Source organism: Mesoplodon densirostris, chromosome 4, assembly GCF_025265405.1.
Source record: "Mesoplodon densirostris isolate mMesDen1 chromosome 4, mMesDen1 primary haplotype, whole genome shotgun sequence".
Lineage (NCBI taxonomy): Eukaryota > Metazoa > Chordata > Mammalia > Artiodactyla > Ziphiidae > Mesoplodon > Mesoplodon densirostris.
Window position 1 is genome coordinate 47,181,981 of NC_082664.1, and position 16,933 is coordinate 47,198,913.

General features: G+C 40.3%; 1 protein-coding gene across 2 annotated transcripts in view; it reads left to right on the top strand.

Annotated features, from left to right (window-relative positions):
- Positions 1-878: 878 nt before the first annotated feature.
- The window catches only part of ATG14 (autophagy related 14), a 37,478-nt gene continuing 21,423 nt past the window's right edge, over positions 879-16,933 (top strand). For both annotated transcript variants that reach the window (XM_060098095.1, XM_060098096.1), the window contains exons 1-3: positions 879-1,100; positions 13,627-13,689; positions 15,237-15,279. In XM_060098095.1, coding sequence (XP_059954078.1) covers positions 880-1,100; positions 13,627-13,689; positions 15,237-15,279 — 327 coding nt within the window. In that variant the 5' untranslated portion in view covers position 879. The remainder of the gene's footprint in view (positions 1,101-13,626; positions 13,690-15,236; positions 15,280-16,933) is intronic.

Below are 16,933 nucleotides of genomic sequence, written 5' to 3' on the forward strand. Positions count from 1 at the left end.
TCATTTGACCTATGAGCCTGTTTTTTTCTTCTGTAGTTTACAGGCATATTCAAACACTAGTTACTCTGATATAATCCTCTAACCCACCTTATTTATCCCCACAGAAGGAAATTTGGAGTCATCTAACCATGTTAAATTCTACTTAGTTCAAATTCTTTAAGATATGGCCCAGAGAAGGGGTGGAATGCTGGACATTAAAATTTATTTTTCAGAAAGATACAACTTTGATTTACACGTTCAAGTACAGTTGTTTCCACTGGTTAGCTATTATTGGTAAAGTACTTATCAGATTACTATTAAACGGATTTACTTATTAATCCTTAGGTGGGTACTGAAATTCTTTCCATTTAACAGTTAAGAACACAGGCGGAGAGAGGTGAGGAATTTGCCCCGAATTACACAGCTATTAAGAAGGCGGGTGGGCCAAAATTCAACCTCGTTCCAAGACCCAGTTCTCTCACCCAACCCTGCGGTAGTTTTAGCCAAATTTAAAAGCATCCAGAGCGAATGACAGAAATTCCCTCATTGTGTTCCCAGTCTGTTTTCCCAGAATCCTTAGGGCATCGTATTACTATTTCTTGCACAAGCTGGAGGCGTTAACGTGTAGCCTGGGCGTGATTGAGCCGCTGATGACATTCTGTTGGGCTGACTCGCCCGTCTAAACATAATTCCTGCTTCGGAAGCGGCCGCCCCCGAGCTGTCAGAAAAAGCCACTGCCCCTTCGGCCCTCGGCTGCCGAGGGCTGGGCGAGGCCGGGCGAGGGTCTCGCGGGACTCCCGCCGCGCTTCCGGCCCCTCCCCAGGCCCCTCCTCCTCCTCGCCCAGGATGCACCTGGTTGAAAACAAAATCCCACGTGACTGGCTCTGCTCTCAGTCCATCATGGCGTCTCCCAGTGGGAAGGGATCCCGGGCGCCGGAGGCTCCTGGCTGCGGGCCCCAGCCCGTCGCCCGGGACCTCGTAGACTCCGTGGACGACGCGGAGGGACTGTACGTGGCAGTCGAGCGGTGCCCACTGTGCAACACCACCCGCCGGCGGCTGACCTGCGCCAAGTGCGTCCAGATCGGCGATTTCGTCTACTTCGACGGCCGCGACCGTGAAAGGTACGGCAGCCGCCACGGCCCTATGGTTTCTAACCCGGGTATCTCCAGCGGCTCGGAGGCTGGAGCCTGGGGCCTGAGTTTGGGCCCCGGAGCCCAGCGAGAGGAGGGGGAGGTAGGGAGGGTAACTGCTTTGCGCCGGCGCTTTGCTCCCAGGGGAAGGAGTCGGGGATGGAGGCCAGAAGAGAGAAGGTCGCCGTTTCCCCCTAATCCACTCGAGAGGAGTCTGACCTCACGGTGCTCTTGGGTACTAGGGAAAAGGGATAGATGGTGGCTGTGGAGAGGTCTTCTCCTATTACTGCCATAGAGTTGGATTCTCGGTACTTTGTTCCACTCCCATTCAAATGCTGGGTTTAACCTTTGTTTTCAAAAGCACGTTCATTCTCTAGAGGAGAGACCAGAGGAGAAACAAATAACTGGTTAAGAGGGATTCGGGCCCTGGTAGCCTGTGTCACAGGTGGATCTTATCAGACATGCTTACTCTAATGTGTGAACTAGGCTAGCTAGTTCCTCCCCTTTCCAAAGATTGTTTTAGATGCTAAGGAGTTTGGGTATGTGTTTTGGCTTTGTTTTAAAATCCAGACTGGGAGCTGCAAGCCCTTAGTTAAGAGAAGTCAAAGACGCGTTTTGGCCTTGTTTTGAAATTTAAACAGAGACCTACAAGTCCTTGGTTAAGATAATTGAAAAATTAGTGTGATTAGCTGCAAGGTCTCTCAGGCTCAACTTCTGTTTCAATAACTTAGTGTCAATGATATTAAGCCAGCTAATTTTTTCAGTGCAAAAGTTCAGGTATTAATTCATTTACAACAACCCGGTAAGTTATTTTCTGTAACTTACTGCTAAGGAAACTGCACAGTACCTTTCCCTGGGTCACACAGATAATAAGTGTGGGGACCAGAATTAAATTCCAGGCAGCCTGAACCCATATGCCATGCACTTAACCCCTGGATTATATAACGGCTGTATTTGGAAGTGTTTTTTGAGTTGCTGACAGTCCTCTCATCATGAATGGAGTTCATTTCTTTTGAGGAGATTTGTATGATACAGTCTTTTAGTTCATCACTGTGTCTCATTTGATGTACTTGATGACTTTAGAAACTGCTGATGTAATAAGTAATAGCTTAAAAAATTAACACAGTCTTATTATAAGAATACTAGGTATGAGATGGAAATGTCTAACTGATGGAGTTTATCATGGGTTCAGTTCTGGACCCTCTTCTCCATATACTTTTTCTAAGATTAATTCCCATAATTTAAATATCGTCTATATGCTGAACACTGCCAGACTTGTATCTCCAACCCAGGCCTTTGTGAAATCAAGAAAACAGCTGCATACTCTGTCTGTATTTAAATTTGTAATGAGAATCTCCATCTTAATATGGCACACTGAATTCATGATTATCCATCATAAATCTGTTCCTCTCATGCTCATTCCAGCCCAGTAAATGGTAACCTCACTCCCTGGCACAGGCCAAAGAAACCTTCCAGTCTTCCTTGACTCCTCTCTTAATGCCACCATATATAATCCCATCAACAAATCCCATCCACCCTTCAAAGCCTATCCTAAATCCAACCCTTTCACTCCCTCCTGGTTTGGTCCACCAGAGGATTATTGCCTCTTGAGTTCCTGCTTCCCTTTCTCCTTTATAGTGTAATTCCCATATTGCAGCCAGAGTAACACCACTCCTCCATGCCTCTGTTCACATCTTCCAGGGGTTTCCTGTTTTACCCAAAGTAAAAAAAAAGCCAGAGTCCTTATCCAAAGTTCTGTACTGTCTGTTCCTCCGTTGATCTCCTGTTGCTTTTCCTTTACCCACTCTTTAGTACCATCCTGGCCTCCGTGCCAGTCCTCAAACATACCAAGAACACTCCTGCTTCAGGACCACTGCAGTCTTATTCAGACTGCCAGGACTCTTTTCTTCTAGAAGTCTTCAGGGCTTCTTCCTTTGATTCCTTTAGGCCTCTGCTCATACATTAGAGGAACTCTTTCTTTGGACTATTCAACTGAAATAGTAACGTCCTTTCCCACTTAACCTGCTTTATTGTTTTCCATAGCACTTATCACCGTCTTATGGTTTACATATTAATTTGTCTAACTGCCCCCTGCTCCAGTGATGTAAGCTCTGTGAGAACAAAGCAGTTTTGTACTCTGCTGTATCCTCACATAGTAGCAGCTTAATAAAGATTTGTTGAATGATTGGGTCAATCTACCCTTCCTTCCCAAACTTAGTATGATTCTGAATCACTTCATTATTATAAATCACGACCCATTTGTCACTAAAGCCAGAAACCCGGGAGTTATCCTAGCTTTTTCCTTTTTTCTTATTCCATGTATCCAAAATATTGACAAGTCTAATTTGATCTGCTCCAGAGTAGATCTTGAATCTGTCTACTTCTGGTCCAGACCACTATCATTTCTCTCACGGCTACTTATTAGTTTCCTTTCTTTTACACATACAGCTACTCCCTAGCCTCCCTCTGGCCTTCACACAACAGCCACAGTAGAAATGTAAATCAGATAATGTCACTGTTTTGCTTAAACCTTTTCAGTGGCTTTCCACTTTATTTAAAATAAAATTCAAGCTCCTTACCATGGCATATTAAGCCCCATGTGATTTGGCTACTGCCTACCTTCTAACTTTGGCTGTAAGGTTGAGTTTAAAATGTGGTCTTTGGATTCAAGCTGTTTTGATTCAAGCTCCACCACTTGCTATGTGATTTTGAAGTTTCTTAGTCTCTCCTGTGCTTATTTCATTTTGAAAATGGAGTATCTAACTTCATGTTTCTGGTAGTGATTACATAAGAGCATGCACTGAAGTACTTAGCATGATGTCTAGCATGTATTAAGTACTCAAAAAATAAACGCTTGCCATGTACCCTCATGTTCACAGCTCAGTAGTTGGGCCTTCTCTCACATCCTCAGACACATGAAACTTTTCCACCCATGGGTCTTTTTCCTTGCTGTTCCCTCTGCCTGGAACACTGTTCCTCCTGATTGTCACTTTTCCTTTCATGTCTCAACTTAAATGTTACTTCCTCAGTGAGACGTCCCTGACCTTCACTAAGATAGGTCCCCACTTCCATCTCTTCCCCCCATTTCTGTCACAATACTCAATTCTTTCATGGTATTGAGCATGATAAGTGGTGTTACTTTTTTGAGGAAAGTAACTGCATCCAGAATGTAGTTCCACGCAGGCATGAATTCTGGTTTTGTTCAGTTGGATCCCCAGTGCTTAGTGCAGCGGCAGTGGGTAGCACACAATAAGCAGATTGTTGAAGGAATGGTAAAGGCAAGACAACTTTAGAAGCTGAAATACAAATTATTTTCAGAAGAGGGATGTGTTGTAGTGGATTTCTTTTTATGACCAAGCAGAAAAGTGAAAACTAAGTACCAGAACCATTCAAAATTTAGAAATGAAAAAGAAATTTTAAGGTTCAGGGATAACAGACAGCTTCACTTCACTTCCCATCGTTCCCCGTTCTGAACCTTGTATTCCTAAGGAAGAGGAGTTTGCTTGTTTGTTTCCCTTTGTTCCCAGCACAGTGCCTAGCATCTAGTAGGATGTGAGGATCTGTTGAGACCCAGGACTACTGTCCTAATGGTCAAATCAGTTTTACTGAGCTCTCCTTGGGTACAGTTATCTGCATAAAATATTCTGGCAGTTACAGAAGAGAAAGGCAGGTCTCTGCTCTCAGAGCTTTACACTGACTACTAATAAGCCTTAAATTTTTGGGGCCAAAGGTTGATTGTGAGATATTCTGTTGTCTTCAGTATTTACGAAAAATTTTGCTTTCAGACTCTTTTTTCCTTTTACTTATGAAAAGCTCCTCACTAACTGTTGGAAACCACTTTGAAATAAAATATGGAAGCTTACAGCACAATTTAAATACTCTTGTTTAACCTCTGATTCTTTTCAGTAAATTAGCCAGATTAGCTGTGCCTATAAGGATCTTGAATGTGATGTGCATATCAAAGTTCTTGTAAATGTAGATGTAGTTTTTTCAGGTTTCATTAATAGACTAGCTGAATATATAGTTTGTAATGGTTTAGCAGTTCAAGGAAAATTAGATATTAAAGAACAAATCTGCCTCCCAATAATTAGTTCTTCTGACTCCTAAGCAGGGAACATGCATCTTTACATAATTTTGTGGGCAGTATGAGTTTGGCAGTTAGATTGAAAAATACCTGAATGCGCTACTTTTTTTGTTATTGTTCAGTGGGAACACTTCCTTATAACCTTGGTACCCTCCCAGCACTATCCTTTCCTCATCTCCCACCTTGGCCTCAGTCCGAAAACAGTGCCCACTTTCTTCTCTGCTTTTTCATCTGCCTTTTGATGTGTGTGCTTCCTTAAGAGATAAAGAGGAATGATTTTAAGCAGCATTCTCAACACAGTCTCCTTTGGATCTTGTACTGGAGAACATTTAAAAATTACAGGTCTTGGACTTGCCTGGTGGTGCAGTGGTTGGGAATCCGCCTGCCAATGCAGGGGACACGGGTTCGATCCTTGGTCCGGGAAGATCTCACATGCCACAGAGCAGCTAAGCCCGTGTGGCACAACTACTGAGCCTGAGCTCTAGAGCCTGTGAGTCACAACTACCGAGCTTGCGTGCCACAGTTACTGAATCCCCCGCGCGCCTAGAGCCCATGCTCTGCAACAAGAGAAGCCACTGCAATGAGAAGCCCGTGTACCACAACAAAGAGTAACCCCCGGTCGCTGCAACTAGAGAAACCCCGTGCACAGCAACAAAGACCCAAAGCAGTCAAAAATTTTTAAATTAAATAAATAAATAAATTTATTTTAAAAAATTACAGGTCTTTTAACAGGAACATAATTTTCTGGATTATACATTTATCTGACACCAAAAATAAGACTGCTGCCCAATAGATAACAAGTTGAAGTAATCTTTCCACTCAAAACTGAAAAAAATTGCTTACTGGTTTATGATAGTGTAGGAGTGAGACAGGGAGCATAATCTGAGGATACCCGGGAACATCTGCCTGCTGGTTTAGGAACCAGTTATTTTATTTATTTATTTATTTATTTATTTTTTCTTTTTGCGGTATGCGGGCCTCTCACTGCTGTGGCCTCTCCCGTTGCGGAGCACAGGCTCCGGACGCGCAGGCCCAGCGGCCATGGCTCACGGGCCCAGCCGCTCCGCGGCATATGGGATCCTCCCAGACCGGGGCACGAACCCGTATCCCCTGCATCGGCAGGCGGACTCCCAACCACTGCGCCACCAGGGAGGCCCTAGGAACCAGTTATTTTAAAGTGTGGTTCAAAAAGAAAGGCAAAATTTATGAGCATATGGGTAGTATTGCTTTTTTTTTTTTTTAATTTATTTTGGCTGCACTGGGTCTTAGTTGCGGCATGCGGGATCTTTTTAGTTGCAGCATGCAGGCTTCTTAGTTGTGGCATGCAAACGATTAGTTGCGGCATGCAGGTTCCCTGAAGGGATCGAACGCAGGCCCCCTGCATTGGCAGCGTGAAGTCTTACCCACTGGACCACCAGGGAAGTTCCAGTGTTGCTTTTATATGTACCTTGCATCAGAAACAATGCAGCACTACCTTCACTGATGAGTTTTAAGAATATATGACTACAGTTCTACCAAGAAACAGAAATATGGGCTCTAAACAAATTGAGAGGTGGGATAAAGGGCGAGCAAGAAATGTAGATGTTACTAAACATTTCAAGGGGAAGACACAGCCAACATCCAAAAAACTACCCTTTAGACATCTCTGTTCTGCCCTCCAGTATCTTTTTGGTTGTCAGTCACTGTAGCTAATAAAAATATTGTCATAGGATTTTGGTTCTGGGCCCACATTTGTATGCCCCACTCAGCAGAATAAAAGCTCTATAGGTAGCTGGACTCCCCATCTTTAGACAAGGGTTTATCAACCTGACTTCTGCTTGGTATTTTCTTTCAAGAAGGGTCACAACTCCCATCCCATGCAGCTTATTAATTGTATTTACACCAATACATGTGGATCTGCTAAGAAAATATAACTTTTGTTTTCGATCAGTATCAGTGGCTACTCTTACCATTATGTGTACCTTTTAGAATTTATAAAAGAATTTCACGTTTATTATGTCATTTGTTCCCTACCACAAAACCATGAGTTATTAATCTGTTTTTAGAATGAGGAAACTCAGAGTAGTTGTTCCTTACTTATTGCTGGGCTATGCTAATTCTTGAATTTACCTCCAGACCTGAAATACATGTATAAATAAATATATATATATAAATATATATATATTCAATTTAATACATTAGTAAGATTAAGTGCAAAATCACTCATTGCAATGAAGAAAAGGGAAACTAGCCTATATTATGTGCTAAGTGCCTGTACCTGATGCTTTCACATTTATCTTATTTAATGCCTATAACCAAGTAGGATAATCACTATTCCCATTTTACAAGGGAGAAAACGAAACAATGCTCTGTTTCTACTTTCTTCTAATCACTTAACCTTCATTCCTGCCAGTGGAGTATGTTTTTACTACAGTTAACCCTTGAACAACAGGGGTTAATTCACCTGTAATTTATAGGCAGCCCTCCTTATCCACAGTTCCTCCACATCCACAGATTCAACCAAATTCCGACCATGTAGTACTGTAGTATTTACTGTTGAAAAATATCTGCATATTAGTGGACCCACTCAGTTGAAACCTGCATTGTTCAAGGGTCAGCTGTGTATTTTCTCATACCTAAATATTCTAACATGAGATAGAAGAACCATTCTGATAAGGACTGTTTTTTCATGTTGCATTTGTCCATAAACATTATATTCTTGAATGCCTAAAGAATTTAAGGGAGAAAAATTTGATGGCTAGTAATTCTTGCTGTGTTAGTATCCTAGTTCAAGAAATATGCAGTTCTTTAACCATTTCTGCTTAAATAAGGGAGATTGCTGTGCTCTTCTCCAGGGGCATTTGTGCTCTCTCTTCCCCAAGAAGCCTTTCTGCCTTATCTCTAGAGCCAGAATCATCGTTAACTTTTCACCAAACCTGTATCCAAATTGGAGCTAGGGATAATTCTCCACCACTGACCTAAAAACTGTTAATGCTCATTTTCTGCTTTTAGATTTAAGGAACCTAAGGAATATAATTGGTGTCATGAGACCTAAGGACTTTAAATACTTTTAGGGGATTGTGTATATTTTTATAGTGGATATGATCCCCAGAGGCAGAGCTTGAGAAATTTTAATTGATTGAATACTGTCTTTTTTTCTGATTATAAAAGTATGTATGATTATTGTAGGAAACTTGTAAAGTACAATAATACCTAAAGAAGGAAACAGATTTTACCCATATTCTCACAACTGTTAGTGTTTTGTTATATTTGCTTCCAGCCTTGTTTCTATGTATGTGTGTGCTTGTAAATATATTTTTTTCATTTGGAATCATACCATGTGTATATAGTTTAATGCTCTGCTTTTTTGTTTTCTTTAACCCAACATCTCATCAACACATACTAATGTCTTTGTCTACAAAAGTATTTTAATGTCCTTCATGGCAATATGGTGTCGTTTGATAATCATTCTCCTTTTGGACATTAAAGTTGTTTCCAGTTTTTGCTATTATGACTAATTTCACAATTGGCATAAATCTTCTTCGTCATCTCTGATCTTTTCCTTGAACTGCATAAGTGGTTCAAAGGGTTTACTAATTTTTAAGGCCCTCAATGGCATATTCGAAAGTTTTGTGGGTTTTGTTTGTTTGTTTTACCTTTCTTAAAATACATTAGTAGTGCTTCTTGGACTTTTCTATTGCCGTTACCCTAGGCACAGAGGATGAGGGAAAGGACTGAGAAGGCAGATGGGGGGATTAGAGTAATTTTATGAAAGACACTAAGTAAGTGCTCAGTAAGTTGTAGGTGTTAGGACGATGTTAATGATCATCTAGCACAGAATTAATAGTAGGATCCCTGATAGAGTGCATGCCTGGGTGCTACTTTTCTGATTGCGTGGGACAGACTTAGGTGACCAGTCCCACCTGTAGCCAGATCCACTCAGTCACCCAGGACGACCTGTGGCCATGGGATAGCGTGGAGTGGTGAGGGTCACACTCTTAACTGATCCTTATCAGCAGCACACTCCTGTCCCTGCTGTCCCGCTGGTGTATTGAGGTTCTCTAGGGCAGGACAGATTAACTTCTCACCTTGTGAAACAGCAGAATTTCCTCTGCCTACAATGCCTTCCTTCCCTTAGCAAGGCCACCTCTAACCTGTCCTCAAGGGGCAGCCCAGGCAGGCGTGACTGCTGGAGAGCTCCCTCTGAAGCCTGAGCTGGGTTGTGTGCCATCTCTTGTAGCACTGTTGACTACAAGAGATGGCACACAACCCAGACTCTGTATGACCATCTGCTCCTAGTTTTCATCAGTCTCTATCACGGGGGCACTTTTTAAAGTCAGCTTAAGGGAGTACTTTTGTAGGGAAGAAAAGCAAGTATAAGTCTGGAGGAATTTGTTAGATAACAAAGAAGGCATTTTTAAATTGGGAAAGAAAATATAAGAAATAGTGTTGTAGGGACTTACCTGGTGGTCCAGTGGCTAGGACCCTGCGCTTCCAACACAGGGGGCCCAGGTTCAGTCCCTGGTCAGGGAACTAGATCCCACATGCCGCAACTAAAAAAAAAAAAGGATCCTGCATGCCACAACGAAGATCCCACGTGGCGCAAGTATGACCCAGCTTAGATAGATAAATAAGTAAAGAAAGAAAGAGGGAGGGAGGGAGGGAGGAAGGAAGGAAGAAATAGTGTTGTAAAAGCCCTGATGCACGGTATAGGTTCACTGGCAGATTCTTTTCGGAAAACAATAGAAAACTGTAGAGCCACTGAACAACAACAACAAAATTGATAAATATATCTGCATAAAATTTTGGAAAATTTGTAGAGCAGAAACATAAGTAGTCACTAAGCAGATTGAGGAAGAATAATTTCAAGATGTATGAAAGGAAATAGCTAATTTCTCTAATAAATAACCCTTTAAAAAAAAAACTATAGAACTTCCCTGGTGGCGCAGTGGTTAAGAATCCACCTGCCAATGCAGGGGACACGGGTTCAAGCCCTGGTCAGGGAAGATCCCACATGCCGCAGAGTAGCTAAGCCCGTGCACCACAACTACTGAGCCTGCACTCTAGAGCCCGCGAGCCACAACTACTGAAGCCCACGTGCCTAGAGCCCGTGTTCTGCAACAAGAGAAGCCACCGCAATGAGAAGCCCACGCACTGCAATGAAGAGTGGACCCTGCTCACTGCAATTAGAGGAAGACCATGCACAGCAATGAGACCCAGTGCAGCCAAAAATTAAAAAAAAAAACTATAGAAAAGTGAACAAAGGGCATAGGGGGATAACAAAAGAAAAGTAGCCAATAAGATAGGAAAAGGTGTTAAACATTTCTAACTGTGAAATGAAGAAAGGCAAATAAATGAATTGTGAACTGTCTTTGAAGAGAGGGAGTAGGAGACCAGTCAGGTTAGCAAAGAGTAAAATGGGCAGTGCTGCGAGTAAGAAAACAGGTTGGTAGGGTTGTAAATATAATATGAAATGATTCAGAGGAAATTTAAAGATAACTGCCAGGAGTTGCCGTGTAAACCTAGATGCACCTGGCTATTCATTTCTAACATTGCTGATAATAGTGAAAATTTGGAAGCGATGGCAATGTTCATCAGTAGGTGTTCCTGTAAATAAATTATATGATGTCCATTTAGTGAAATTCTGTGTACCTGTTAAAGAATGAGGTAGGTCTTTATGTTCTGAAGTGGAAAAAGATACAAAACATTTTACAGGATAAACCCAGCTTCAAAGACAGTATATAAAAAAGGCCTTTCCCCCCTTGCTTTTTCTTTTTTCTTTTTTTTCCTTCATCTATCTCTGTGAGTCCTGGGATGGAGAATGTAGAGGATGGATGAGGCGCTGGTGAGCAGTTGGCTCGCTGACCAGCCACATTCCTTGATAACCATCTGCTTTTGCTTTGTTTGCACCACCTATTTTTCATTTCCTTCATGAAGAATGACATTACTCATGAAGTGTTTGATACAGTAGGAACTGTCATCTTCTGCTTGTTATTCCTGCTGTCCTCTGTATGTTTATGTTTTAAGTTTGTTGTTTTGTTTTGTTTGTTTTTTTTTAAACCCAAGAGAACTAACCAGCTTGATACAAAGCTGGACAGTGTTAGCATCCCAATTTGTTTTAGTGCAAAGTGGCATTTTTACAACAGATCTGACTTAGAGTCCCTAAAAGCAGGATTTTATCCTCCATGTCAGTCCTTTGTTTACACAGGTGGATGAGTCTTGCGAGTTTGTCATCTCCTTCAGGTTATCATCGGAGCATGAATCACCACATTAGGTAGAAGTAAATACCACATTCGTTTCTCATCTTTGATAGAAGGAAATGGAAGCATATAACAAGTAACCTGTCTAGTTCACAGCCAGTTGCAGAAAAATGAAAGATTCGATTTCTTAACGTTCTGTAAAATGCTTTGTCATAAGTTGCAGGCACATAGTAAATGCCTGATAAATTAATTGATGAATCTATGAATTTGTCCACATCCCACACTGTTTTCTGAGTTTTCTAATACTGTTTCACGTAGTTACCACCTTACTGGCCACTGCAGTGCTACCCACTACAACTTTGTGCAGTGATGTTCCGTATCTATGCCATCCAGTAAGGTAGCCCCCAGCCATATGTGGCTATTGAAATGTGGGTAGTGCAACTGAGAAACTGAATTTTTAATTTAGTCATGTAAGTATATAATTCTGTCACATGTAATATTATCTGATTTGGTTTCTTGTTTAATATATATTGTATATTTTCAGTGACTGACTATTAAATGGTAGGGTCATAATTAGACCATTTTATCCCTTCCATTTAGAAGTAGATATCTGGGTATGTTTCAAATGTGGGATTATAGAAATAGTATGTTAGAGAGACTTTTACGTCTGGATTATTTTAAGGAAGAGATCTTTAGGGCTGTTATGGTTCTGTTCAATTGTTTTCATTTTTTCACGAGATAGCCAAAGGCCTAATCTTGGACTCCACACCATGTTCCTGTAGCATGTGCAATTACCTTTGTTGTTTTGAAAGTAGTGAACCACCATTAGCTCAGTTCAAAATCAGTTGCATGATGTTAGTCATACTTTTTTTTTTTTTTACCTAAAATTCTTATTAAGCCACAAGTTATCTTAGGTACTCAGTAGCCACATGTGCCTGATGGCTACCGTGTTGAACAGCATAGACCTAGAAGATATGAGTATCACTGCTAGCCACCTTCAGCTAGTTGACATTTATAGAACTCTGTATCCAGCAGCTATAGAAAACACGTTCTTTCAAGGGCACATGGAACTTTCACTGAGACATGGCACACCATATGCAAGGCCATAAGACAGTCTCAAATGAAAAGATTAAAATCTCATAGAGAATATTCTGGGACCACATCAGCATTAAAGTAGAAAAATAACAGTACGTTACCAAAAAACCCATATATCTGGAAATTGAACAATACACTTCTAAATAATTAATTGGTCAAAGAGGGAATTTGATGGAAGATTAGAAATGTCAAACTAAATGGTAAAATACACGATATCAAAATGTTTAGGGTTTAGCTTAAGCAATACTTCTGGAGGAAATTTATAACTCTGTATACTTACATTAAAAAGGGAGAGGCTTAAAGTTGATGATTGAAGTTCCTACCTTAAACTGCAAAAAAAAAAAAAAAACACAAAAAAGCAAACTAATCCCACATAAGGTAGCAGGCAGAAAATAAGAATAAGGGTAGAATAGTGACTAACAGCAAAAATGAACTGCAATGTGATATTCTTTCCTTTTGATAGCTTTTATTAAGTAAATTGCTAGCCCATAATGGCTAACAGTAAAATTAGTGAGAAAAAAATTGTACTTTAAGAATTATAAGGAACCAATTTATAAATGAGAGTAGGGTTAAATTAAGCTTAATAATTACAATTATTTTTGTAATGGAAGCCTCCTTTTTCTTGAATTCCGATTCATTTTAGTGCTCTGATTTACCTGTTTTGGAGGACAATTTAACCTAGGGGTGGAAAAAACCTATAGACATAATTTATAAACCCATGAAAGAGTTTTAAAGCTGAGAATTTGAATTTAGGGGGGTTTTTTGTTTGTTTTTTTTTTTTTTTTTTTGCGGTACGCAGGCCTCCCACTGCTGTGGCCTCTCCCATTGCGGAGCAAGGTTCTGGACGCGCAGGCCCAGCGGCCATGGCTCACGGGCCCAGCTGCTCCACGGCATGTGGGATCTTCCCGGACCAGGGCACGAACCCGTGTCCCCTGCATCGGCAGGCGGACTCCCAACCACTGTGCCACCAGGGAAGCCCCTGAACTTAGTTTTAAATAACCAAATGGTAAGCAGCTGTGTGCCATTGAGAAGATATGTTCAGGACAGTGACATTTCCGGATGAGTCTGCAGAAATGTTTGGCTCTCAGGAATTTGCATAATCTCATTCAACTGAAAAAAAATAAACATTTAAATAAAACACTGAATTTTTTTCTTACAGGTTTATAGACAAGAAAGAAAGATTAAGCCAACTTAAGAGCAAGCAAGAAGAATTTCAAAAAGAGTGAGTATTCATTTTGTTTTTTAGTTTGTGGAGGTTGTCTAGTCATCACATGGTTTAATTCAGTGCTGTGGTATGCATACATGTGGATTGCTAATTTATTGAATTTAGGTTACAAATCTCCCCGTGTGAAGAGCAGTACATCTGGGAGAAGCAAAATAGGAGAGATGATCAAGTTTCTAGAAAACACTGTGATCAAACCTGGTGCCTGGTTCACAGCAGGCAGTGACTGGATGGATGAATCAAACCGCTGGCCCTGATAATTGACGTATGGTAAATGGGGCCAGGACAGAAGGCATATTAGACTAGCGGTGGTGGCTCTTGTAGGACATTATTGCTTCTATTTATCTTTATTCTTCTGTATCAGGGTTTTGCAGAGTGTGGTCTGCAGATCATCTACATCAGAATTCATTAACTTTGGTACTGGTTAAAAATGTAGATTCTTGGAATCTTATCCTCAGATATTCTGATTCAGTAGGTCTGGGGGGAGGCCCAGGAATCTGAGTATTAATGAGCACCAGATGAATCTCTCATCCTCTGGATTTGGGAATTGTCCTGTAGAACCTTTTATCCCAAACTGATCCAGTCACTATTCTCCATACACACCCCAGACCTGATTAACACATTTATGAGTAGATGAAATCTTCAGAGGTACTCTGCATTAGAAAAAACCCGCTTAGATTTATTTAACTCAGTCATTTCTCTAACTTACTCTATCATGGAAACTTTTATTTTTTCCTATAGAACACTTCATTCCATAGAACAGATTTTTGCCTAAGCTGGCTTACGCCTTTATTTATTTATGTATGTATGTATGTATGTATGTATGTATGTATGTATGTATGTATTTATTTATGGCTGCGTTGGGTCTTCGTTGCTGTGCACGGGCTTTCTCTAGTGGCGAGCGGGGGCTACTCTTTGTTGTGGTGCACGGGCTTCTCATTGCAGTGGTTTCTCTTGTTGCGGAGCACGGGCTCTAGGCGCACAGGCTTCAGTGGTTGCGGCACACAGGCTCAGTAGTTGTGGCTCACGGGCTCTAGAGTGCACGCTCAGTAGTTGTGGCGCATGGGCTTAGTTGCTCTGCGGCACGTGGGATCTTCCCGGACCAGGGCTCGAACCCATGTCCCCTGCACTGGCAGGTGGATTCTGAACAACTGCACCACCAGGGAAGTCCCATGGCTTGTGCCATTTTGGGGGGAGCTGACAATAGCATTTGGACCATGAATTCTCTTGTAACTATCATCGTTATTAATTATGACTGATGGAAATTATTGATTATGATGGAGGACAAAGGCTATGGCTGTTACGGAAGTTTATTGTGAATGTTTGTAGAAAGGCTCTGAGCTGTATTAAAAGTGCAAAAGGAAGGAGGTGAGAAAAAATTGCAGAGAGCAGGGAATCTGGAAAACATTTTTCAGTGCTTACATCCCACTTTGGTATATCCAGCTGTTTCTAAGACCTTATTCTAAAAAGTTGTTGATTTTGCATTTTTGAGCTTCACCGAATTCATTATTTTAAGAGCATATTTCCTTTGTCTCTTCTCCATACAGAGTGTTAAAAGCTATGGAAGGAAAATGGATAACAGATCAGTTGGTAAGCTATAAGAAGTATTTAAATAATATTCTTTACACTTGAGGTTACATGTTTTTAAATTAGCAGAACTTAAAAAATCATTTCGAATTTAAATTTATTTTTGATCATTTTTTGGCAATTCTCTGTGAATATATCTGTAGTGTGGGCTTCTCAGATATTTCATCCAGGTACCAAAAACAGGGTATTGGCAATTAATTATGGAACCACTGTAAGGAATCATTATGAAGTCTGGTATTGACATAAAGATACAAGAACAGTGAGGTATCCTTTTTTAAAAGATGACTCATCGTAAACACCTACTTTGTAGATGGGTTAATGATTGAATGTGAAAAATAAACTCAAATATTAAAAGAAAATATGGGAGAGTGTTTATATAATCTGGGGGTGAGCAGACCTTTATAAGCCATAAAGGAAAACATTTGACACACTACATAAAAGTTTAAAAGTTCTATATGTTAAAGACTGTAGCAAAATGAATATAAACTGGGAAAAAATGAGTACAACATATGAAAATAAGGAGTTTGAGTGATTATACTTTTATTCACTGTTGGTGGGAGTGTATGTTGACATATTTGTTTGGGGGACAATTTGGTGGTGGCTTGTTGGTTTTTTTAATGCACATGTGGTATATCGGCAATTTTCCTCCTGAGAAAATATACTTGAATGGAGAGATTTATGGATAAAGAGGCTGATTGTCTGCATCATTGGTAGTAAAGTTAATATATAATCTAAATACTCATCAAGCAGAATGAGATGATTATGATACTGTGTAGCTGTTGAAAAGAATGTGGTCAGTCTACATGCACTTGTATGGATTGATGTCCAAGGAATATTTTTTAATGAAACAATCAGACAAAAAGCAGGCTAGGGTTAAGTATGATTCCATTTGTGTATGTTTTAAATATATATCTGAAAAGATACATATCAAACTTTAATTGAGATCAACCCTGAAGAGTGGGAAGGAGTCAGGTTAACAATCTCTTTCTTCTCTTTTGTGATGCTTAATTTTTTTCATAATAATAATAAGCATCCTTCATAATTTTTAAATAATATTTCAAGAGATGTGATATAAGTGAATTCTGCTTAGGCTCTGAATGTTATATAAACAAGTTTTATGGAAAAAGGTTATAAAAGGCTGTTTATAAAGAATCTCATCCCAGTTTTTCTTAGTTCTAAGTTTTCTAGTTTTTCTATCAAAAATTTAAATATTGATTCTTAAAGACTAATACCCTTTAAAAGTAAAGACATCTCATTGCCAGTTTATTCCTGAATCCATCGGTTCCCATGCATGTGTTCTCAGATGTTTCTCTCACCCCACTGGAGAGGGGAGAGTTTTACCCACTGAACATTCCTGTAATCTACTCTGTATCTTGTACCATCAGACTGCTTAGACGAGTGTGAAACATTATAGGCATTTGACTGTTGTTGTAAGCTTTCAATTATCCCCATTTATGGAGGCATTATGGAATAGATAAATAATACTTTTTTAAAACTAGTAGGGCAGATTTTTACTTATCCTTTATTCTCTTTGGGGAAGCTGTACCTGAACCCTGGTAATGTAAAAAGGCATGTTTCATGTAACTTTTTGAGGCTTTTCAAGAAATCTTACACAATTTATACACTTAAAAAAAAACTTCTGCTATATGGCAGTTTT